The 22882-nt window shown below is 58.5% G+C and overlaps 1 protein-coding gene across 2 annotated transcripts in view; it reads right to left on the minus strand.

The window, feature by feature from the left end:
• The window catches only part of CABLES1 (Cdk5 and Abl enzyme substrate 1), a 78798-nt gene that overhangs the window by 31054 nt on the left and 24862 nt on the right, over window positions 1–22882 (minus strand). For both annotated transcript variants that reach the window (XM_079783965.1, XM_079783964.1), the window contains exons 2-3: window positions 8402–8473; window positions 3492–3584 (exon numbers count right to left, since the gene is read on the minus strand). In XM_079783965.1, coding sequence (XP_079640091.1) covers window positions 3492–3584; window positions 8402–8473 — 165 coding nt within the window. The remainder of the gene's footprint in view (window positions 1–3491; window positions 3585–8401; window positions 8474–22882) is intronic.

Below are 22882 nucleotides of genomic sequence, written 5' to 3' on the forward strand. Positions count from 1 at the left end.
GGGAGAAGAGAGAGCAGCCGGCTGCCTGTTCCCTGGGGGTGCCCCCAACGCGCCACAATGGGGCGCCTTCCACAGCACACTGTGCCCTCCCCGGGCTGGAGCCGGACACCAGAAACCAAAGCGCCTGCAGGCCCACAACCCTCTGAACGCTCCAAGGAGGGCCGTGCCCCTTCCGGCTGCCGGTGGCCTCGGTCCTGGCACCCCCTCCCTGACCCGCTCACTCCGCAGGCCCCAATCCAGCCTCACGGTGCTCACTGATTCAGGACACGGGGAGGTGGTTCTGACTCGAAGCAGATCCACCCGCCATCGGACCACGCCTCCCGCCAAGGCTCACTTCCCCTCCACTTGCCTGGGGTCTGATGTCATGGAGAGAGCGGGGAGGGGGGGGGGGCGCGGAGAGAAAGGGGGGGTTGGGAGGGAACGCGGAGAGAAGCGGGGAGCGGGGCGGGGGACGCGGAGACGCCGAGGCCCCGACTGTGTCTCCAAGCAGCTACCTGACGTTACTGACCGTGAGGCTGACGGGAGTTTTGAGTTGCTTTCCGGGTAACACGGGATTGTCTTTCCTCACGTCTGGCTTTCAGTGTCTGATCTTTCCCCTTCTACCTCACACTGTGCTGGACACTCAGGGTCGGTCAGGCGTTGTGTCCGAGGGCAGAGGCCGCCCTCTGGTCCTGGCGGAGCCGGAGCCTCTGCCACGGCAGCAGGTCTGGGGACCGAGGAGCCTCGGCACCGAACAGCAAGCGCCCGTCCGCCCGCAGCCCGAGTCACAGGAGGCGGGAGGGGCCCTGAGGGGTCAGAGGTCGGGCTGAGCGGCTCCCTTCCCCGGGGGCGGGACGAGGCGGGCACAGCGGCACTGAGGCCCTTCTGTTCTCAGTCTAGCCCAGTGGTTCTCCTCCTTCCTAATGCCGAGACCCACAGGTTGAGAACCGCTGCTGCAGAGCCTAAGACCATCAGAAAACACCGATATTTACATTACGATTCATAACAGTAGCCAAATTACAGTTATGAAGTAGCAACAAAAATAATGTTATGGTTGGGGGTCACCACAACATGAGGAGCTGTATTAAAGGGTCGCGGTGTTAGGAAGGTTGAGAACCACTGTTCTAGACCTTCGCCGTCTTCATGAACACGCCGCCTCCTGCGTGAAGCCTCGTCCCCCAGCGTGGGCAGGAAACGTGTGTGAGTGGCCCCGACACGCTGTGGGCGTCCCGAGTGCCCATGAGGGGGGCACAGGAGGCCACGCCCCCCACTCCCCTCCCCCCCCCCCCCGAGGGCTTCTGCAAACTTAGCAGGACCCTCCTACCCCCCGCGGACCGCAGCCGTCCGCTGTCCCCGGCCCCTCCCCCCTGCCCCCCCCCCCCCAGGACGATGGCATGGCGGCCGTGGGCACTCCTCTCCTCTCTCGGAAAGCTGGGCCACGTCCTCCCACTCGTCAGCTCCGACCCCAGTTCCCTCCGTCACCGCAGGACTCGTACTGTCCCCCTGGCGTCCTCCCGGCCGTCCTCCATCTAGAACTTCCCTCGTTGCTCCTAAACCTGCCGTCCTCGTGCCCCTTTGGCGCAGGAGAGCCGTTCTCCCCTGGGCCGTTAGTCCCGGCTGGCCAGGCCACGGCCACAGCCTGCCGTCCCTCACAGCGGCCAGCGCCTGCTTCCTGTCCCCATCCCAGTCCTCAGACCGTCAGGTGAGCACACGGCCTCTCCTGCCCCAGAAACTCCCCGCGGACCACCGGCAGCAGCGTGCTCTCGGCTGTGCCTGTGGCTCCGGGCGAGGGTTTGCCGAGGAAGGCAAGGCGGCTCCGTAATGGCACCGGCGATGCCGTTAGTGCGCACCCTGCATTAGCCGCTCCCTCACTGCTCACCGGCCCGGCGTCACCTGGCCTGTGCCCCCGACGCACCTGGAGGTGGGGTCGCGTCACACGCCCGCTCCTGTGGCTGTGCCGCTGACCACCAGGACCTGAAGGCTTCCCTGCCTCTTTCGCGGGCGAAGAGGATGGACAGAAGCAGAAACGTGGCTAAAGGGCGAGCAGTCACAGTAAACACGGCGTCAGGAAGGCTGGTTCAGGGACTGGGAGCCACAGAAGACAAAGGCGGCGGTTCGATGGGCGAGGCACACGATTGTGAGCGAGAAGGGGGAGAGCGAGTCGGAAGAGTCTTTTAACAAACCCAGTTGGGTACGTTTTAACTGAAAACCTTGTACTTAAAATAAGAAAATACGCTGACTGTGTAAATATTATTGGACAAAAGAGCTCAGTGTTGCTATTCTAAAATTACTGAATAGCCCTTAATTATGTTCAACTAAGGCTTAAAAAGTAGGTATAAACTTCAGGAAAACAAGTCTGTAAACTGTAATCATGATTGTTCACGTTGTACAACGTGTTTTACAGCCAATCAGTCACGCTGGGCCCTCATCCTTCCTGGAGTCTAACAGCCTTTTCGTCTGCATGGACTAGACATGAGGGGCCTTTTGCAACCAGAACATCAAGCAGAGTGGTCGGCCCTGAGACTGTGTCCCTAATGCCCCCGTTTGGGGGACCCACTACCCAGGTCAGAGGTCAGCAGAGGGAGCTGCCCCTCGGTGCAGCACCAGGGACCCCGAGCCGCCGTGGGCTCTGGTCCAACGCTACCCTCGCTGCCATGAATGCACGCAGCCACCCCTCGCCGATGCGCCAGCAGTGATGACTCCGATCTACGTGTCCCGGACGGCATTCCTATTGGGGTCGTGTAAGCTTTCACGACCAGCGCTTTCTGAAAGGCCACGTGGAGAAGCTGGAGAAGCAGGCGCCCGGTGCCACCAGCCAGGCAGCGCAGCCAGCGCCCAGGGCGCCAGCGGGCACGGCTACGGCTCCCCTCCTGCAGCTCCACAGCCGCACCCTGACCCCCCCCCCCCGCACAGGCCTGGGGGCATCAGCTGACCAAGGCGCACGGCCCAGGTGGAACAGAAAACAGCCCAACAAACCAGAAAAGGGAAAAGACAAAACACGAAAATTCAGCTGTTTTTCTTTTCAAAGGTTTCCATGCGAATATGTTTGTGTTGTATTCAAGACTCAGTGTGGCCTGGCCGGTGCGGCTCAGTGGATAGAACGTCGGCCTGCGGACTGAAGGGTCCCGGTCGATTCCCGTCAGGGCACATGCCTGGGTGTGGGCTCGATCCCCAGTGGGGGACTTGCAGGAGGCATCCGATCCATGATTCTCTCTCATCACTGACGTTTCTGTCTCTCTCCCTCTCCCTTCCTCTCTGAAATCAATAAAAATATATATATATATAAAAAAAGACACAGCGTGCGGTTAACCTAAATCTCACCGAGCCTCCGGGCAGTGTGAGGAAGCACTGCCTTCTATAGACTTCTCCGACGATTCTGGCGGGAGGCGGGTGAAAGGTCACGGGAGAGCCTGCGCTTCACTTGGCAGGTCCCGGCATCAGGCGTCCCTCGCCCTTCCCCCGGCCCCACCCCTCCTACAGCCGGAGACGAGGGCGGCGTCTGAGTGAAGTACCTGCCGTTCCTCGTGTCGTGCTGCCGCATGTTCTTGATGAAATGTATCTTCTTAAAGCTCTTCGGTCTGGGCGAACCGGAGAGAGTCCGACATCTGAAAAACAACGTCATTTAAAAAATGCAGTCAGTGGCCGCTGGACGGCAGAGCCATCCCCACACAAAGACAGGAAGGAAAGACCAGACAAACGGGTGAGTCACCCCGGATAATGAGGACAATATGGCTGGGAGCGAGGAAGCTTAAAAAAACCCAACGACAGACAACTTCCTTGATGATGCTGATAGTAATTTATACGAGTCTCCAAAACGCCAGCTCATGAAAACCATTGTCCTCAGTCACAACAACCCAGCCTCCCGGATTCCAAAGACATCGGTCTTGCTTGCCATCCTAAAGCCCTCCTGCATCCGCGTAGGGAACGGAAACAGAGACTGTGAACCTAAGGGTTTGAGGGGACGCAGCCTGGTGCAAAGTGGGGGAAAGTCGGGGTGAAACAGCCGGAACCATCTTTCTCGTCAGCAGCCTCTGGCCTGAGCTGCTTCGGTTTCAACTTGGCTCCACCTGGAGCTTCACTAGAATGAGAGGGGGCGGCTTCTTTTCCTTTAAGATAAATTTTAAATAAATATTTGTTGGACAGAACGACCTGGACTGAAGTTATTTTTTCCTGGAATGTACGACATGGGCGCACGGCGGGGCTGACAGCACAGCCCGCGGGCTGAAAGGTCTTTTTTGTGTGTGTTTTTCCACAGTTACCGGGTGCAGTCCAAGCTCCGCAGCTGCAACAACACGAGGAGAGCAAACACCCCCACACGCGAGAACGAGGCTTAGTCTTTTCTCGGAGACGGGAGCTGTGACTTTTCCGTTTGGGTTTTTGCTACCAAACACTGTTGTTCACTTAGACCTTTCCGACCACGGGCCCCAGGGCTGACTCTGCCATTGGGAGTGGGGACCCCAGACTTGGCCTCAGAGGGAAGTTGCGGGGAGCTGTACCACTGCCGAAGCCACAGCGAGGTCCGGGCTGGGCCCCCAACTTCAGTCAGGTCTGAGCTTGGAGGTTCAGGGACTAGAGTAACAAGGGAACCAACACGCAGGTGAGTGTGGGCAGGCGGGCGGAGGGCGGACGGGCGGGGTCACAGACCCTCAGCCATCCAGCCTCTCAAATCCCCCAAGGCCAAGCTCGGGGAATTAGGTCCAGGCCTCAGGGTCCCGTGCCCCGAGCCCCCTGACCCACCTCTAGGAAGGCCAGTCTTTCCAGAAGCCGTTCGCCAAAGGGCAGACACTGATTTCCTTTCTAAGCAGCAGCCCCTTCAAATGTGACTTCACTTGCAAACAATCACAGTGGAGCCAGGAGTGCGGCAGAAGCCAAGGCGTGACATGAGGTATGTGGGGGTGACTCTGTAGGAAAAGGGGGTTCCCTGGCCTTGGGTCTAGTCAGGTCGCTGCATCCGAGCAGGGTCCGCAGCCCTACCCGCAGACTCGTCCCTTCCCTGGCGCTGCTGTGAGGGTTCCCGCGGTGGCGTGTACCAGAGCTTCGCCAGCTGTAGGTGGCGCATGATGCGGTCAAATGGAAATCTGCACCTCCGTGCATTTGCACATGGATGCAAATATGCACACACATGACATATGTGTTGCGGTTATTGAGACCATCAACCTCCAAGGGTGCACACCTTGTCACCGTCACCACCCACCCCCTATGTTGAAAGTGCATCCTTGCCAAGGGTCCTGAGTTCTTGGTTTTAAATAGATTCTTTCCAAGACCTGCACAGCCTGCTGGAGGGCACGTAGCAGAGCTTCCTGTGGACTTCGGGGACAAGCACCCCCAAACCCCACACGCCTCAGGCTCTAACCCAGGCTCAGTCTCCTTGGGGCTCCTCCTGTCTTCTCGGCCAGCTCTGTGGAGCAGACCCAGGACCTCAATGGCCTCACTTCTTCCCCAGAAATCAATGCTGGAGTCTGCAGTCACTCAAGGTCCCCAACTGTGTGTCTCCCACACGGCAGAAGATTCTCGAAGCACAGTCACTGGTGAGGGGGCCTCTGAGAGAGTAAGGAAGCTCCCAGGGGATTCTGCACAGGGCGGGGGGCCAGTTGTGCCTCACACCCTCCCCTGCCTTCCCCACAGGAGAGCTTCCTGGGCCGGCCAGTCCAGGGCAGTGGCCACAGCAGGGTGAGCAGGACTGTGAGCACCTTCCCATCCTGAGCACCCTCCCAGGCCAGAGGAGGAACACCCGCTGCTCCCTGCCTCTGGGCCTGCAGAAAGGGCTGCCGGTCGGGGGACACAGCCCCCCAGGCCTCTGCAGGAACTGGGAGTCATCGGTGGCTGTTGGCACCAGCAGGGCAAGGAGGAGGGGCACCAGGCAGTCCCCACGGACCCAGACAGGCTGGAAACGGGGGCGGCGGCGGCGGCTGCCACGTGTGCACAGGTAAAGGAGGTTTCTGGACACCTAGGGAGTCCTGGGTCCTTGTTTCTAGGACACTAGGGAACCACCAGCCGGAGGAACCCCCCTCCGTGTAAATGCTCAGTTCTTGGACGCTTCCTAACAAACTCTGATGCACAAGAGAGAGCAGGACTTGCAAAAGGAGAACTAACAAAGGTGCCTTCTGTGGCTCTCAGCGCCCCATCCTAGCCGCCTGGGCTCCCTTTCAAGAGCCGTGTTGTCTTGCGTTTTTTAAGCATTCAGCTCCACCCCAGGGAGCCTAAGGACGCCCTGGAGAACCGTGGCGTTAGCAACCATTGCCAAGGAGACCGGAAGACTGAGCACGTGTTGTGGCAGGGTGAGCAAGAACGAATTAATTTTGAAACCGCCTGAATTAACATGCAAACATCCATTTTAAAACATACACTTTAAGTGATGCAAAATTAAATTAGTAGGATTAAATTAAAAGCTAATTTAATGAAAGATTAGCTCTTTCTTGTTAGCACTGATTACGGGACACACTCAGTGATGCAAAAGGTTTTTAATAGATGCCTTGGAGCCACTTGTTCAATGTGCTGAGGTTAAAAGCAAGTTGGGCATTAGCATTCCACCCCCAGTTCCCCCAAAACCAGTGCCATTAACGATATATTCATTTCACAGAACCCAGGAGCTGGGAGGACCGCAGCGAGCAGCCCCTTGCCCCTCCCATTTTACAGATGGGAAGACTGAGGCCGCAGAGAAGCTAAGTGAACTTCCAAGGCCACGTGACAGGTCTGTAGAAGAATCCGGCCAAGCCCTCAAGTCCCCTGACTCCTAACCTAAGGTCCCCTCCTGCCATGCTAATTTTATTTCTTAGGAACAAGTAAATTTCTAAGAAAAAGTTTTTAATTAAGAAAGAAGTCCATGGGAAAATGAAGACTTCTCAAGCTGCCTCGATTCCCTTGATTTCTGACTGACGGTTAAATGCTGGATTTGGTTGGACAAGATTTGCTGGGAGCTCAGCAGTTTCTGGAAGAGCTGAGGGAGAGAAGCCGGCCTCACTCTGCCTGTGTGTGCCACCAGGGGCTCAGCCCGGGCCGATTCTGAGAGGTGCAGGGTGACGGGCGTGTGACAGGAGCTCCGTGCCCAGTGCCTCCTCGGCCCCTTAACCACCTGGAGCCCCTAAAGGGGAGCGACGTCTTCCCACCGGCCCCCTTGTCGCACGGCCACAGGCGCCCTGAGGACGAGCTGCTCGGGCCCTGGGACACCCCGGGGGCTTCCAGCTCCGCGCACCGGCGTCCGTGTGTGGCACCTGCTCGGACGCCAGAGCCGCCCGGTGCCTCCTGAGCACCGCCCCCGCCTCCCCCCTCCCCCGCTCGCTGACCACCTGGAGCAGCCCAGCCTCACGGACTTGGGTGCAGCTTTTACAGCACCTCCTCCAGGAAGCACCCCTTCTCCCAACATTGACAACAGTGACGACGAAGGGCGCTCGCACACGCCCCATCTGTCACGCAGCTACACGCCATTCACCTGGGACGGGCCCAGAGGTCACAGCCGTCTTCAAAAAGACATCGAAGTGGAAAGTGAACTGTCAGCCCCGTGTCTCTTTGGAATAAAGTCAATGATGAGACTCAGGGGCATCTGACACGCTTGACCCGACCCAGGCCTGTCCATGCTCCACCCTCCACCCGGTGGTCTGTGCACAAGACCCAGGACCTGGGGTGAGGCTCTGGGCCGGGAAGGAGCCAGCCCCAGGGTGAGCGGCCTCCCTCCACATCAGCACCTCCCAGGCCCAAAGGGAAGGGCCCGAGACTCCCCAATCCTGACCCTCGGCCCCACACGGGTGCAGGTGTGGGGTCCCTGGTGCGAGCTGAGGGCACATCCTCCGCAGGCCCCCGGCCGCTGCCACACGTGCCCTGAGGCGGCGCCCAGCTCGCTCAGCTCCTTCCGCAGGAGGAGCCCCCACCGGCCACCAACCGGGCAGCAGTGAGTGCTGCCTCCTCCAGGGGCCTGGGTGGCCCGTGGCGCAGACGGGCGGGCGGCAGAGGGGGTTAGAGGAGGTGGCACAGCTCAGCACTGCAGTCACCCCAAAAGGTGCCTGCCAGCACCTCTCATCTCCAGGGAGAAATGGAACAGCCCCGGGAGCACCACAGCCCCCTCACGCGTTGCCCAGCACCTGCCTGCCCAGGGCACCGCGGGCACCATCGAGCGAGCCCGGGGCTGTGGCTGCTGCGTCACACGGCACCTGGACGGGGGCCGCTGGGCTGCTTTGTTGCCGGCAGCTTTCCCAGGGAAGGGAGAAGGGCCCCACATGCCCAGGGGGATGCCAGGCGGATGGATTTGGAGGTCAATCCTTTCCAGTCCTCATGGCCTCAGGGCAGGGGTGGCCAAACTCTGACCCTGGGGCTCAGAAGGTCATTTTAAACACTCAATTCTGCAGACCAGGAATTTTAACTTTGGCCGTGACCTTGTCCAGCGAGCCATTCACACACAGAAACACAGGCCGGATGGACGGACACTCACCTGCGCAGGGGGGCGTTCTCCTCAATGTCTTCCAGCGTCTCCAGCGAGGACCTCTGCGAGATGAGCCGGCGTCTGCAGAGAGAAGGGGGAACCTGGGCGTTAAAACCGCCTTGTGAAAGGGAACAGGCGCTCCTGTGCGTCTAAGAAGTCGAGTCCAATCAAGTCCAAAGAGATGGGACAAAACCTCTCCTCACGAGGCCGCCGTGCTCCCAGCCTGCGCCCTCCAGGCCAGGCCCAGCGTGCCGTCCAGTTCCAGGGCTGCTTGGTGGCGATCAGGGAAGCGACTGCTCCGTTTACGCTGCAACTTTCCCCAGAGACCAGAAGACAAGGTGGCTCTTCCAATGCGCCCTCGGGCACCGAGTCAGACAGCGCTGCTACGTGTTCAGATGTTAGTAGTCTGTACAAGGCTACCTGATGAGTATTGCATTTTAAAGTATTGCCGTGCTAAATGGAATCGCAATCAGGGTGCAATAACACCATTCGGATGCAATAAGAAAGTGATGGTCTCCGATGGTCATGATTTCAAAAGCCATTAGAAACAAGGACGACCGATTCCCTCAGGAGAGTGTCTCAGAGACCAGTGAGGCACATATGGGCACGTTTAGACAATCCGTTTACTCCTTCCCATTGCTGAAGAGCTGCAAACCGCCTGCCAAAGCCTCCTCAACCTCGTTTCTCTGAAGAACAGGCCGTTAACTGAGACTCCCCCGTATGGGACGGGGCGGGGCGGGGCGGCTGAGCCTCACAGAAGCCACCTGAACAAGGACCTCATTTCCTGTAAGTGGTCTGGCTGACGGGGTGGAACGAGTCTGAATGGGTCTCTCTCTACCTTGAAAAAAACGGGACTAAAACTAGAGGGATAATTCTATTTTGTATTACAGTTGACAAAACTTAGGTAAGAACATGCAATTATAACTACTTTGTTCTAAAGAACAAAAAAGTATAAATGAGACACTCTGAAAGCTCATTTCTGCAAACTATTTAAGGGCACCATCAACTTCTAAGAGCCTTGTCTCATCTTTGATATTTCAGTGCTTCCTAAAGTGCTCATCCCACACCCCCTCCATCGGCGAGCTGCCTAATTTGTGGGTGTGTGAGCACCAAGAGCGTCCTCACGCCCCAGGGCCTTCTGCACGGCCCCACGTTCAGCTCTGCAATGACTCACAAGGAACTTCCCGGCGAAACTGCAATACTGCCCGATTCCCAACGGCCAGCCAGACCGGAGGCCACGGCTACGGGAGACACTGGTCTTGCCTGCAAGGTGCAGGGGGCCTGAGGGATGGGGAGCTAATTTTATAGGCGCCGACTCGCCAGTCCCTGGGGCTGGTCTGCGCAGCCCTGCAACTCGGGGCTCGGCTCAGGGACACCAGGACCACAGCTCGCAGCTGTGACTCTGAAGTGTCCAGGCCACAGCTGAGGCGCGGCCGCTCCCAGTCCTCGGCCAGGCTGGTCTGAAGTCCCAGCGGGACAGGCCGACGCCAGCAGGTCACACCCCTCCCGGCAGGCCCGCATCGCCTCATCCGAAGGCAGGGCAGTTCCACAAGGAGCGTGCGTGCCAGTCAGCCTTGGACGTCCGTCCTGGGGCTGGAGGCTGGGGCTCAGAAAATGCCTTCATCCCGGAGCCTCAGTCTCCTCGCCTGTGAAATGGGAAAGTGCGAGGAAGCAGCAGACACAGGGGTCCTGGGTGCAGGGCAGTCACTGACATGCAGCTACTGGGTTTTGATCAACACTCACTTCCTCCACTGGAGATGCACCCTGACCCGCCTTCCCCTCAGATGACCAGGATCGGGGGCTGTCCTAGCTCTGCCAACCCCAATCCCAGGCAGGGGCAGGGGCACCCCAAAAGGCCTTGTGCCTGAGCTTACCTGGGACCCTGCTCCTTCTATACGCGTACCCACAGAGCATAACTAACTCACGGGCCACCCATAAAATTACCCCCCCCCCCCCTGACTGTTCCTTTAAATTGGGCCGACGTCTTCCCTTCTCATGAGAGCAACTAGCAGCGTTTTCTCCGAGATGCACAGCTTGGGAAGGACCATGTTATAAAGAAACCGTCACGGCACCACGGAAACAGGCGGGGCTGCCCTTCCACGTAAACAGGGACCTGTTTGCTGCCTCGAGGGCCTGCCCCGTGGTGGTCACACAGGTTCTCACCTCTGCCCTCTGCCCTCTGCCCCCTGCCAGGTCCTCCCAAGCCATGTAGCAACCGTCCTTGGAAAGCCCGCAATGGAAAGAAGGCTCAGGGCAGGTGCCAACCCTCAGCAGGCACGTTTCACCCACAGCGTGCCTCCTACACTAAGCCCACTGCCAGGCAGACTCCTCACCAGGGACAGCCAACAAGCAAGGTCTGCACATTTCAATGACGGGCAATACCTAGTCTTGGACCACAATGTCCTGCCCCTTACGACCACAGCCAGCCAGCAAGAGGCCGGCAGACGCAAAACAGCAGCACCGGGGGCCACGTCATGAGAGGGAACGCCTGCGTCTGGTCCTCAGGTTCCGTCTTGTCTGACAGCAACACCCTGGCCCCTCCTCCCGCCTTATGCACGGAGGCCAGTGTGGGCCCCATGCAGCGCCCACAGGTGAGGCCACCTCCCCGACGCCCCAGACTCCGTCCGAAGGTCACCTTGTTCTTGCTCCACTTGGCCCGAGCGAGGCATCGTCAGCCGGGACAGGGCTGTGCGCCTGGTGGACACACTCGCTCCCCATGAGTCCGCGCCTCATCGGGGCCAATGGTCCACCTGTGAGTGCAAGTCCCTGTCCCGGGCCCGGGCTCACAGTGGAGGCAGAATAAACCCACTTGTGGAGGCTCACGGAAGGTCACGGGGAGGAGAAGAGGAACCCGACAGGAACGCATGTGACAGGACAAGTGGGGCAGGACCCACGGCCAGTCCTCTCAGTGTCTCAGCACAAACCGTCACTGGCCCCATTTTTAGGGCAGGAGCGTGACCCACCCCCCACACTGACCCCTCACTGACCCCCCCACTGACCACCACCCACACTGACCACCCACACTGACCACCCACCACCCACACTGACCCCCCACCCCCCACACTGACGACCCACCACCCACACTGAGCACCCACCCTCACTGGTGACTGGGAGCAAACAGCCCGCAGCCTGGTCTAAGCTCGGCCGTTGCCCAATGGACAGCACCCGGGACCCAGGAGAGTGAGGGGAGGTGGGAGTGAGGCCCAGGGCGCCTCCATCAGCATCTGGAAAGAGGGCGTCTCTTCTTAGCCGGGTGGGCAGAGCCCCTGGGAGAGAGGGCTAGCGTGGGCAGGACTCCGGGCTCGCTGTGTCCCTGCTGACCGGCGAGGCCAGGACAGGGTGACCGGGGACCAGCAGTGCCAGCTCGTCATGGCTGATCCCCTTGTGGGGTAACCTGGGCAGCAGCTCAGCCCAAAGACCAATGAGCTTGTGGGCACCACGGGGCCAGCTCCAGTCTGAGGGAGGACGTGTGATGAGGAGGGTGGCCCTGCCTCCGTGTCCAGGGAGGAGGTTAGACGGATCCACGCGCCCCACCTGGTGCACGTCGGGCCCCGGGGAGCGTAGAAATCTCTGGAGGCAAAACAAATCCCGAGGGCAAACGCCCCGCCATGTGGGCGAACCGTCGCTGCCACCTCTCCTCACAGAAGGGCCCTTGTCCACGTGGCTCTAACCCCCCCCCCCCCGCAGGGGCCCCTCCGGCTGTGAGAGGCCACGGGTGGGAGGAAGCAGGGCTTCCCGGGCACCTCAGTCACACAGGTGAGGGTGAGCCGGGTCATGATCACCTCGGAGCGTCCAGACAATTATGACGACAAAAAACCCAACCATAAAAGTAGCTTATTCACAGTCACATGACACCCACACCCGTAATTTACTGCTTTGTCACCGTGTCTGTCTCCCACCGACCTTCTCCCGCCCCAGACGGACTGACCACCCCAGACGGTCAGCGGCTCCCGGAGGGACGCCGCCCTCACCGGTCTGGCCCCAGGGAGGGCGCCTCTGGGCAAAGGGCAGGCGCTCAGCGGAGGCCGAGTTCACTGGGTCTCCCTCTGGGGGGGCGGGGCCGTGGTCTGTGGACTTCCCCAGCGCCTCCCGACGCCGCGCGATGGCTTTCTGCACGGTGACCAGGGGCCTCGGCGTCCACACACAGGCTCCCGTCTGTCACCCGAAGTCGTCCTCAGAAAGCCCCCGCCCCCTCACTACAAGCAGGACAGGGAGGCAGACGGCGTGCAGCGAGGGGCGGGGGGGGGGGGGGGGGACCGCTGTGCAGTGCACAGGGGTGAGGTGGGATCTGTGTAAAATGCATTTCTTCTGTGTAAGATCATCAACTGCTCATTTTCCAAGTGGAGTTTTATGTCTCACTTTAAAAAAATCAAACCAGGCCCGGCTGGTGTGGCTCAGTGGTTGAGCACTGACCTATGAACCAGGAGGTCAGGGTTCGATTCCCGGTCAGGGCACAGGCCCAGGTTGTGGCTCAATCCCCAGTGTGGGGCGTGCAGGAGGCAGCCGACCCATGATTCTCTCTCTTCATTGATGTTTCTATCTCCCTCTCCCTACCTCTCTGAAATAAATATATTAAAATCAATATTTTTTTAAAAATCACACCAGGAAACGCATCAAGTAGAAACTGAAGATGAGCTGCTAACCCCAAGGCCCAGAGTCTGGTGTGTGCCTGTCAGTCATCAGAACTGTGAAAAGGAAAAGGGTTGTCTTTCCAAACACCAAGGCAATGAGGGAGAACGTGCCCTGGCACAGAGCTGGAGCCCGGCTCCACTGCTGGCGACACCTGTGTCTGAGCCGATAGGAGCGTGGGGCGGGTAGGAGCGACTGTAGGGGCGGGTAGGAGCGTGGGGGCGGGTAGAACGGGATGGGTAGGAGCGTGGGGGCGGGTAGGAGCGTGAGGTGGGTAGAACGGGACGTAGGGGTGGGTAGGAGCGTGGGGATGGGTAGGAGTGTGGGGTCTGGGGAGACAGCAGCCGGGAGGGAATCAGGCTCCTCCCCAGGCGGGAGGCGTCCCGGGCTGGGCACCCCGATCTGTCCCGCTCTGGCTATGGGGAGGCTGCAAGAAGAGCAGTCACATAAAGGGCCCTGGCTGGTGGCTCACACCAGCTGGGGGAGGGGATGAAGGACCGGCAGGATTAGGGCTCCAACCTCATCCCCAAGGCCTGGTGATCCCCGCGGGCCCAGCAGCCTTCCCCACGTGGAGCTGCAGGTGTGGGAGCAGAGGCCTGAGACCCTCTAGGGGCGGGTGGGAGAGCTACGGGGACTAGCCCACTGCCCAGGTGGGGCGGGTGCTGCAGGGCCCAGCGAGCAGGGTGTGGTGGGGGGGGAGGGGATGCAGGGTGGTGAGGGGGCAGGACAGGAAGGAGGGGGGCATGGTGGGGGAGGGGATGCAGGACGGTGAGGGGGCAGGGCCAGCCGGCCAGCCTACAGGCCTCCTCTGAGCCTCCTCCTCTGAGGGGCGTTACAGAGCTTTCATCAAGGGCCCATCAGGCCCAGCGGGAAAGGGCTGGAGCCACCAGCTGGAAAGCAGAGCTGCCTTTAGCAGATGGCGTCCCCGTAGCACGTCCTAAGATCGCCCCACTCCTCAGACACGTTTGTCCTGGAAACTGCTCGGCACAGGGCTCCTGACGGGCAGGGCTGGACTGCACCTTGTAGACCAGGTAGGTCCCTGCAGAGAAGAACCTCCACCCCCGGCAATTACACTTTCCTCGCCGCATCTTTGGTGAAAATGCTGGTTTTCAAATACCAGGCTCTCTGAAGGCCAAATGCCCTCTAAAGGCCACGGCTCTAGCCGGCGTTTCTCTAGCAGCTGAGCTGTGGAGGCCGCAGCACCAGCTCGCTCTCCGGACTCCGCTGCTAAAGGATGACAACTCGGCTCGTGATCTGCCAACTCCACAGCCGGGATCCCAGAGGCTCTGGAGCAGAAGTCAGTGTGTTCACTGAAGGAGCAAACTGTTTGCAGCAACACATATGTGTTCACAGATGAAGACAGAAAAGGCAGCTGTCGCCTGCGAGCAGACACCAGTCTCGGAGCAGAAGCGCCTCGGCTTCGGCCTGGCGACGCCTTCTTCAGACACGACTCAGCTCCCTCCGTGGATCTACGCTTTGTCCGCGGCCAAGCCGCTGAGGAACCCGAGTGTGGCCTTGCCGGCTCACCTGGCAGCGGCTGCTGGACGGGCTGAGAGGAAATCCCACGGACCGCGCTGGCTCTGACACTGCCCTGCAGACGGCCGGGCCGGTGAGCAGGCTGCAGCCACCGCAGAGCACCCTGCGGGCCCGTCCACCCTGCAATGGGCACCCGGCTGGCGGCTTGTGAGGGAAAAGCCTCCTCGCCCCTCGCACTTCTGTGCCCGAAGCCGGACCCACACCCAGGACACCCACACCCACACCCACACCCAGGACACCCACACCTGACACCCACAGAAGCATTTCACCTCCCCACAGTCACAGGCGTCTTCCTTGTAAAGGACGAAAAGTAGGGACACCTTTAAGAAAAGGAGAGATGCACGGTCCAGGAACGGAGAAAACGCAGGAAACGGACTGTGAGTGCCTGTTTTAACGTCTCCAGCTGACGAATCAGCAAAAGTCAGTGTAACTCCACACAGAGAACCGCCAGGCCTTGTTCAAACAGGACCCGTTTCTACGTTTTCGTAGGCAGGTCATGAAAACAGGCCTGAATGTTTACAGAGAACACAAAGGCACCCGCTGCCCATCTGCTTTTGTTTCACGGTCTCATCAGACTCGTCAAATTCTGGAAAACCAAGGTGTGAGGTCATCGCGGCGTTCAGGGCTTTGAGAGAATTTAAAACCTGGCGGGGACTCCCTCGCAGATCTCCCGGAGCCCCTGCCCACGGCCCCCGTCCGTCCTGCCACTTCCCACCTGGAGACGCACTTCATTCCTCAGGGAACAAGTTCAAGGCCGCCGGAAGGCACCTGCCCAGGCTCCCAGACGCCTAGGGTTTCAGGAGAGAAAGGGGGGGCCACGGGCTGAGTGACAGCTGACTCTCCTGCTCAGCCCCACCCCTCGGGCGGAGCCGTGCCCTGCAGCTGAGGGAGCAAGCCGAGCAAGTGTGCAGGAGACAGAAACCAGAGCAGTTGTAGGAGTGTGTGTGTGTGTGTGTGGGGGGGGGGGGGGGGCAGGATCAGGAAAGCCTGCGTTTTGTGAGGCTGATGAGGCGAACGGCCTTGTCCTTGCTACATAACGTGCTGGATGCCCACTGTGGGGGGTGGACACGTGGGGGCCAAGCCAGGACAGGGTGCGGTGTGAGGGATACGCAGCAACGGAAAACCACTCAGAATAAAGGGCCAGCTTCATCCTGGAGGAAAAAGAGCCCCTGAGGAAGCATAACCAGCCCCAGGAGTTTGGGGCAGCTCGTGTGTGTTCCGGGTGGGCGTCAGCGTTCCAGGAAGCGAATCCAGCCTCCCCTGTGAAGGGGCTCCCTGCGCCAGGCAGGGAGGGCGGCTGGGCGCCCTGCATGTGGACCCAGAGGTCACGGCCAGGACAGACCAGGTGTGGTGCGTGGGAACTGAGCTCACAGAGCCCAGAGTAACTGGGAAGATGGGGGCGTACCCCCGAGAAGGACTGCCCAGACCCATGTGGACGGCTCAGGGGTAACCCAGGAAGGACCGACCCCGATGGAGCAGCCAGTGTGTGTAAGGCCCAGAGGACTCCCCGAGCAGAGTCAGGGCAGGAGCCAGCAGGAGCCAGGAGGCAGCTGGGCCCCAGCAGACCAGGGCCAGTTCTAGAGGGAGCTGCAGAGACCCCACGGGCCAAGTGAACACCCACCGATGGGTGGGGTGGGGCTGGCACCAACTAGAGTGCTGCACACGTGTGTGCATATATGTGCACGTGTGTGCGCTCATGCAGCATTTCTTCTGAGACCAGAACAAGGAGGTGCCAGGACCCCCGCAGGGCTGATGGGGTGGGGGGGAGTAGGGGCAGAGCAGGAGGCTGAGTGGCTTCCTCAGAGGAGGCTGGCGGCAGCCTCCCAGCCCCCTGAAGGCTCAGTCCTGGCCCGGCCTCCGCGCAGCCCAGCTTCAGGAGCCGGTTTCATCGGGGACCCTCGTCTCTGCACTCGGGATGGGCAGTCTCTGAGACACACGCCTTGGCAAGTGGTGGCCTCGCCTGCAGTTCCCAATCAGGGGCTTCGGGTGCTTTCCGGGAAGGCCGCTGAACGCCGGACACTTTCCAGGCCAGACAGACCCACATTCATTTTCCATTAGAAACAAAACGCAGGCTCACCGGGCCCTGCTCTATGGGGTTTGCAGCAGAAGCCTGGAGATGGGCAGGGGGAGGCCCCACGCCTGCCCGGGCCCCCGTCCTGAAGAGCTGAGCGGTCAGTAACTAGACCAGCAGGGCCTGGGGCCGGCTCGCTTCGAGGGCATTTATTCACCGGGACCTTCAGGAGCTGCCTCCCCACAATCCCGCCCCACCCCCCTCCCTTGGTTTCCAGCATGACCCTCCCTGTCCCGAGGGCCTTCCATGGAAATGGATTTTGACAGCTCGGAAACCGCATTCGATAATTCCTAGCAGATTCACGATGGATGGGATTTCGTCCGTTACTTTGTAGTTTTTCAGATTCACGGTGACCTGCGCCCAAGAGCAGCTCATGGAAATGAAGATCGATGCTTCCTTATCCACCAGCCTCAGCCAACACATCCCTTTTCCTCCCAGGAAATGAGCTCATTCCTTCCCGGGACCCTTTAAAAATGCCTCGTTTCTCCCTGACCACCGCCGCCTATTCCCATTGCTGTACACGAACGGGCCCAGCGGAACCCGACTGCACGGGGAGTTACGGGGTGAGGATGCCCGAGGGTGGCCAAATCTCACTTCGGAGGAAACTCGGAATCGGCTCCATCCACCTGCACCGAGCCCTCCACAGCCCGGTGCCGCGCCTGCTCCGCCAAGCCGTCCCGACGTTTTCTGAATTCCTGCGTGTGGTGTCGTCTCCGTGTTTGGAAACAGTCCTACCCGGACACTTGCAGGGTGACCGCCTTCCCTCTGGCCCACACCCGGATCTGCACGCTGACGCCGCGCCTGGAGGACAGAGTCCTTCTCCGAATCCCCTTCCACGAGCAGCCTGTTCCCTTGTTGGTGCCCAGCGCACCCGAGTGCAGCACGGTCAGTGCCCACGGCCCCCCCAGGGGCAGGGGCAGCCCTCGGCCTCCGTTGTTTTTGAGCAACAGAACATTGTTTGTTCGTTTTCAAAGTCAGCCTTAGGCCAACCCCAAACACAATCTAGAGTAATTACAAACGTTCAGAAGAGATTAGAACAATTACTTCCCTTACACATCTGAATGGACACATTTACTTGTAACCCAATCACTATTGGAGCAACAAAGTGAGTTTGATAAACAGTAAATCTGAAACCAGGAGCTGTGAACAGCACTTCCAGTCCACGGTCAGTCTCAGCATCTAATTCCTTACCTTCTGGTCTCAGTTGTACGTCTGGAGATAATCCCAACGGGCACAGATGAGTAGGTGCCCCTGGTACCCATTTTAAACATCTCCGGGTCCCATTCAATTCAGTGTGGCAGGTGAAGGTTAGCTGCACACAATCACATGACTGGCAGCAGAGTTAACTGATGTGTAACGAACGTATCGATGGTCACCGGTGTGACAGGGTTTGCTGTAGAACATGCCAAGTTTATGTTTTACTGCAGCTTTAAAAATCTTTATATCACTAGGTATGTCTGTAAGTACATACTATGCACACATAAAAGTCAAACCTCAAAATGTTAAACAGAGAATTACCCATGTGTCCTGCAGCTCCATTACCAGATATAATCCAAGGACAATGAAAGCGTACCCCCACAAAAGTTTGGACGCGAATGTCCACAGCAGCATTATTTACATAGCCAAGACTGCAAACAACCCGAATGCCCATCGGCGGGTGAGTAGACGAATAAAATGCACTATTATTCAGCCACAGGAAGGACAGAAGTCCTGACGTGTGACACGGAATGGATGAACTTGGAGACATGGCCTAAATGAAAGCAGCAGCCACAAGCGACCACAGAGTGTATGATGCCACGGACAGGATCCGCCCAGAAGAGGCCAAGCCACAGACCGATAGGAGATTCGTGGCTGCCCAGGCCTGGGCGTGGGGAGTGGGAGGAATGGGGCGCGACCGCTAATGGCCATGGGGCTTCTTTTCTGGTGATGGAAGTATTCTAAAATTAGATACTGGCAACAGTCGCACAACTTTGTGAATATTCTAGAAACCACTGAATAGTACGCGTTAAATGAACCATTAAAACAGTTATATGAAATTTATATATGTAAAACTTACATAGTTACAAAACTTATCCTGTCTAATAAAGAGGGAATATGCTAATTGCTGCCACACCCTCACAAAGATGGCGACGCCCACAGCCAATAAGGAGGGAATATGCTAATTGACTGTTACGCCCTCAAAGATGGCAGCCCCCACAGCCACAAGATGGCGGTGCCCAGTCCCCTCAGCCCCGCCGGGCAGCAGGCACACGGCTCGGCCAGGCCCACCCCCAGGCGAGTCCAGCCACTCCATGTGCCTGCCTCCAGGGTCCCCCAGTCCCCTCAGCCCCCCAGCTGCCCAGGGCCGGCCCAAGGCACAGGCAAGCCTTGGATGTTGGCTGCCCAGCCACACAGGGCCACCCGAGGCTCAGGTAACCAGGGCCGGCCGAGGCTTGCGCTGCCGGCAGTGGCAGCAGCAGAGGTGTGATGGGGCATCGCCTTCCTAATTGCCGGGTCGCCTCCTGCCCCTGAGAGCTCCCGGACTGTGAGAGGGGGCAGGCCAGGCTGAGGGACCCCCCTCCAGTGCATGAATTTTCATGCACCGGGCCTCTAGTGTATTATAAAATGTGTATATGTAAGAAAGACATACTTTGGAAAAAATACTGTACTTTCCGGTGTATAAGACGACTGGGCGTATAAGATTTTCCTGGGTTAAAAAGTCGTTTTATACGCTGGAAAATACGGTATATTGGACTAATTGATGGGATTAGATATAATGGATTAGATATATTGGACTACCGTATTTTCCAGTGTATAAGACGACTTTTTAACCCAGGAAAACCTTATATGCCCAGTCGTCTTATACACCAGAAAATACGGTACATGGTGACCTGAATCAGCCATCTGTGGACCGCCTAAGGCCCTTGCCGAGACCCTGAGGCTCTAGATTACAGAATTCTGAAAACAACGGATCGGTTCCGTTTCCTTTGATTAACACCCCGGAGACTGAGCTGGACTGACCCGCCCAGGCCAGAGCTAGATGGTGGGGAGCGAGGACCCGCCCAGACCCTCTCATTGCAGAGCACCCCCTTTCCTTTCTAAGTGGGGGAGGGACTTTCAGCCGCAGGCACAGGTGAGCATGGAGGGCGGCTCATCACGTTCCCCGGGGTCAGCCTGCAGCTGCATCACCAAACCTGCTGACAGCCCGCCCACCCCTTCTCCCTGCCTCCCCACAGGGCACAGAGGAAGCCCGACTGCACCCGCCGAGGGGGTTGTTGGAGCCTGGGACACACGTGCAGACGCTCCTCTTGGGGAGGCGGCACGTGTTCAGGAGAGCCGCAGGCGGCGCCCGGGAGGAGGAGGAAGGCAGTGCCTGTCCTGGGCCTGCCAGGGTCCGTCCGGGGGCAGCTCGTCTCTGAGCAGCTTGTGCGGAGCTCGGTGGAAACGTACGATCAGTGCGGCTGCCTCACCGCAGACACTGGCCGCCCGGCGCAGGCTGCGCAGGGAAGGTTCCCAACGCGTCTGCGGCCGAGCGCCGAGCCGGAAACCACGCGATCTTCACTCAGATGTCACGTGCAGTCCGCTGACTGCTTCTCTGGAAAAGCCTACCCAGGGGTTGAATGGCCCCTCTGTCAGGGCTCGGGATGGTGCCACACGGTTATGATGGAAAAGGACAATTCTGAACTACTTGCAAGTTGGCGATATACCGTTTCCAACCGATGTTTTCAGAAAGCAACGGACTAAAACGAATGCAATCAGCTGCCATCATTTTCCTAAGGATGTTCAATGGTGTCCTTCTCTCTTTCCTGTTAACCCTCACCCGAGGATATGTTTTTGTTTTTGTTTTTTTTAGATTTTTGTTTTTTTTACTTTTGAGAGAGAGAGGAAGGAAGAGAAAGAAACATCAACCGGTTGCCTCCCATACTCACCCCGATCGAGGTTGTGCCCCCACCGGGAATTGAACCCACAACCTTTGGTGCACTGGACAACCACCCAACCAACCGAGCCACCGGCCAGGGCTCAATGGTGCCATTCCTCAGGGCGGGACCTGTGAGCTGCGGTCCCTGGCCCTCCGAGGGTCTGGGCATCTTCTAAAACCAGGTGCAGAGCACGCCTGTGTGCACCTATGTCCTCCTTCCCCTCTTTTCTAAAGTGTCTCTGAGCCCAAGAAAAGACCAGAGGCCACTGCTGTCGGGCGAGGTGGTGCTTGGAGGGCAGCGGGAGTGGCAGGGCCGGTTCCAGACGCAGATCTGTCTCTACCCTGTGACCTGGAGCAAGTGGTCATTGTCACAGTCGCCACCACATATACAAGGGTCCAAGGTCTCCCAGGGCGGGGAGGGACCTTCTTCCTGCCAAGGACCACTTGGGTGTTTACGTCATTCGAGGGCCACACAGAATCATCAGCTTAAAAACGAGCCTGCGGTGTTGGCTCCAAGTTAATCAACTCGCCCTCATGCCATGGCAGGGCTGGACCAGAGGACTCCTCGGGCCTTACGTGGTCCACAGGCCAGATGTTCCCACCCCTTCTAGGTGTTAGGATACAAAGAAGCAGGAAGGAAGGTAAGACCTGGTCCCTGCTCTGGGTGGCTCACCACTAGGATGGAGATGGCAGACACAGCTCTAAAATCTGTAAGATTTTGGTTAAATACAGACCAGAGCTTGGGAAGCAATCAAGCTCGGAGCCCTGCCCCGAGAGTATTCCACAGGGGATGCTCAACACACGTGACTGTTCCCCTCCACCCGGCACCGAGCTCACCAGGATGACAAACTGTCCCTCCGTGTGCGTGCCATCGTCCATCTGCCACCTACTAAGCACCCACGACACAGTGCTGGGGCATTAAGGACGAACAGAGCATCCCTGCCCTCAAGGCATATGATGGGAGACACCTTAAGAGAGAATATGCCGGTGGGTGTGGCTCAGGGGTTGAGCACTGACCCAGGAACCAAGAGGCCCCAGTTCAATTCCTGTCAGGACACATGTCCGGGTTGCGTGCAGGAGGCAGCTGATCAATGGTTCTCTCTCATCAGTGATGTTTCTGTCTCTCTCTCTCTCTCTCTCTCCCTCCCCCCTCCTCTCTAAAATCAATAGACATAAAAAAGAGAGAATTATGAAAGTGGAGAGCGCACTGACAGATGTGTCTGAGGGGTTGAGGGAGCAAGAAGGGGGACCCCAGCCTCAGGGCAGGGCCGAGGAGGAGCAGATCAGGAAGGCTCCCTGGGGTCAGGGCTGGGCTGGACCTGGGAGACCGCGAATCCTGGTGAGAACCCGGCCCAGCTGTGAGTCACGAAGGCAAAGGCCACAGGCCCCAACACTCACCCACTCACCTCCAGGGGCAGAGCAGGCCTCACCTTCTCTGCAACCCACGCAGATGGGAAAAGGCCCTCACGCTAGTCCTCGTTCCCTGCTCCGTCCACCCAACTTCCGGCCCTGCGTGCTCAGACGTGTCCCCCGAAACGGACGCTCGTCAAGCGTCAGGATGTGCCGGGCTCACTCCGAGGCTGGACTTGCCTCCTCCATCGCTCCACAGCTCAATCCTCACAACCAGCACGAGCCCATTTCCCCGGGTCCAGGAAACCCCGCATCTGGCTCCTGATTTTAAACGAATGAAAAGCATACGGGGCAGACACAGACCCACGGCCCGTCCACATGCTGCGAGAAGCCGTGGGTGTGGTCTTGGGACCTGGCAACACGGCGGACAGCTTGGCAGCCGCCCTGCCGCCCAGCCCTCCGGACGGCAGAGTGAAGATGCGAGAGAAAGGGGCCTTCACCCTATGCAGGCCTCACACTCCTTCAGACAGCAAAGTCAGCAAGGCTCAGGCCAGATCAAGGCTCAGGCCACAAGTTTCTATTTCATTTTGCAAACAGTACATAACATGCACTTTGCTAAGGTTTTTACAGACATCTTTGCATTTAATTCTTACTCCTGTAAGGCTGGTACTATTCTGACTCCCATTTTACAGATGGAGAAACTGAGGTTCCAACATGGAATGTCACTTGCCCAAAGCCACAGAGCCAGGGGACGTATAGATAAGGAACAGGGCAGCTTCTATGCTCAGCAGTCTGAGGGGGCACTCGGACAGAGATGCCTTTTTGTGAGATGAAGCAGAGTTTGATACCCCAAAATGTGTCTTTTAAAAAAGACAGCGACCATTTAAAGCTTGTTATCTTTCATTTTATTTTATTTTTTTGTTAATCCTCACCCAAGGACATTTTTCCATTGATTTTTAGAGAGAGTGGAAGGAAGAGGGAGAGACAGAGAGAAGCATCGATGTGA

The sequence above is a fragment of the Cnephaeus nilssonii genome, assembly GCF_951640355.1.
Source record: "Cnephaeus nilssonii genome assembly, chromosome: 11".
NCBI lineage: Eukaryota > Metazoa > Chordata > Mammalia > Chiroptera > Vespertilionidae > Cnephaeus > Cnephaeus nilssonii.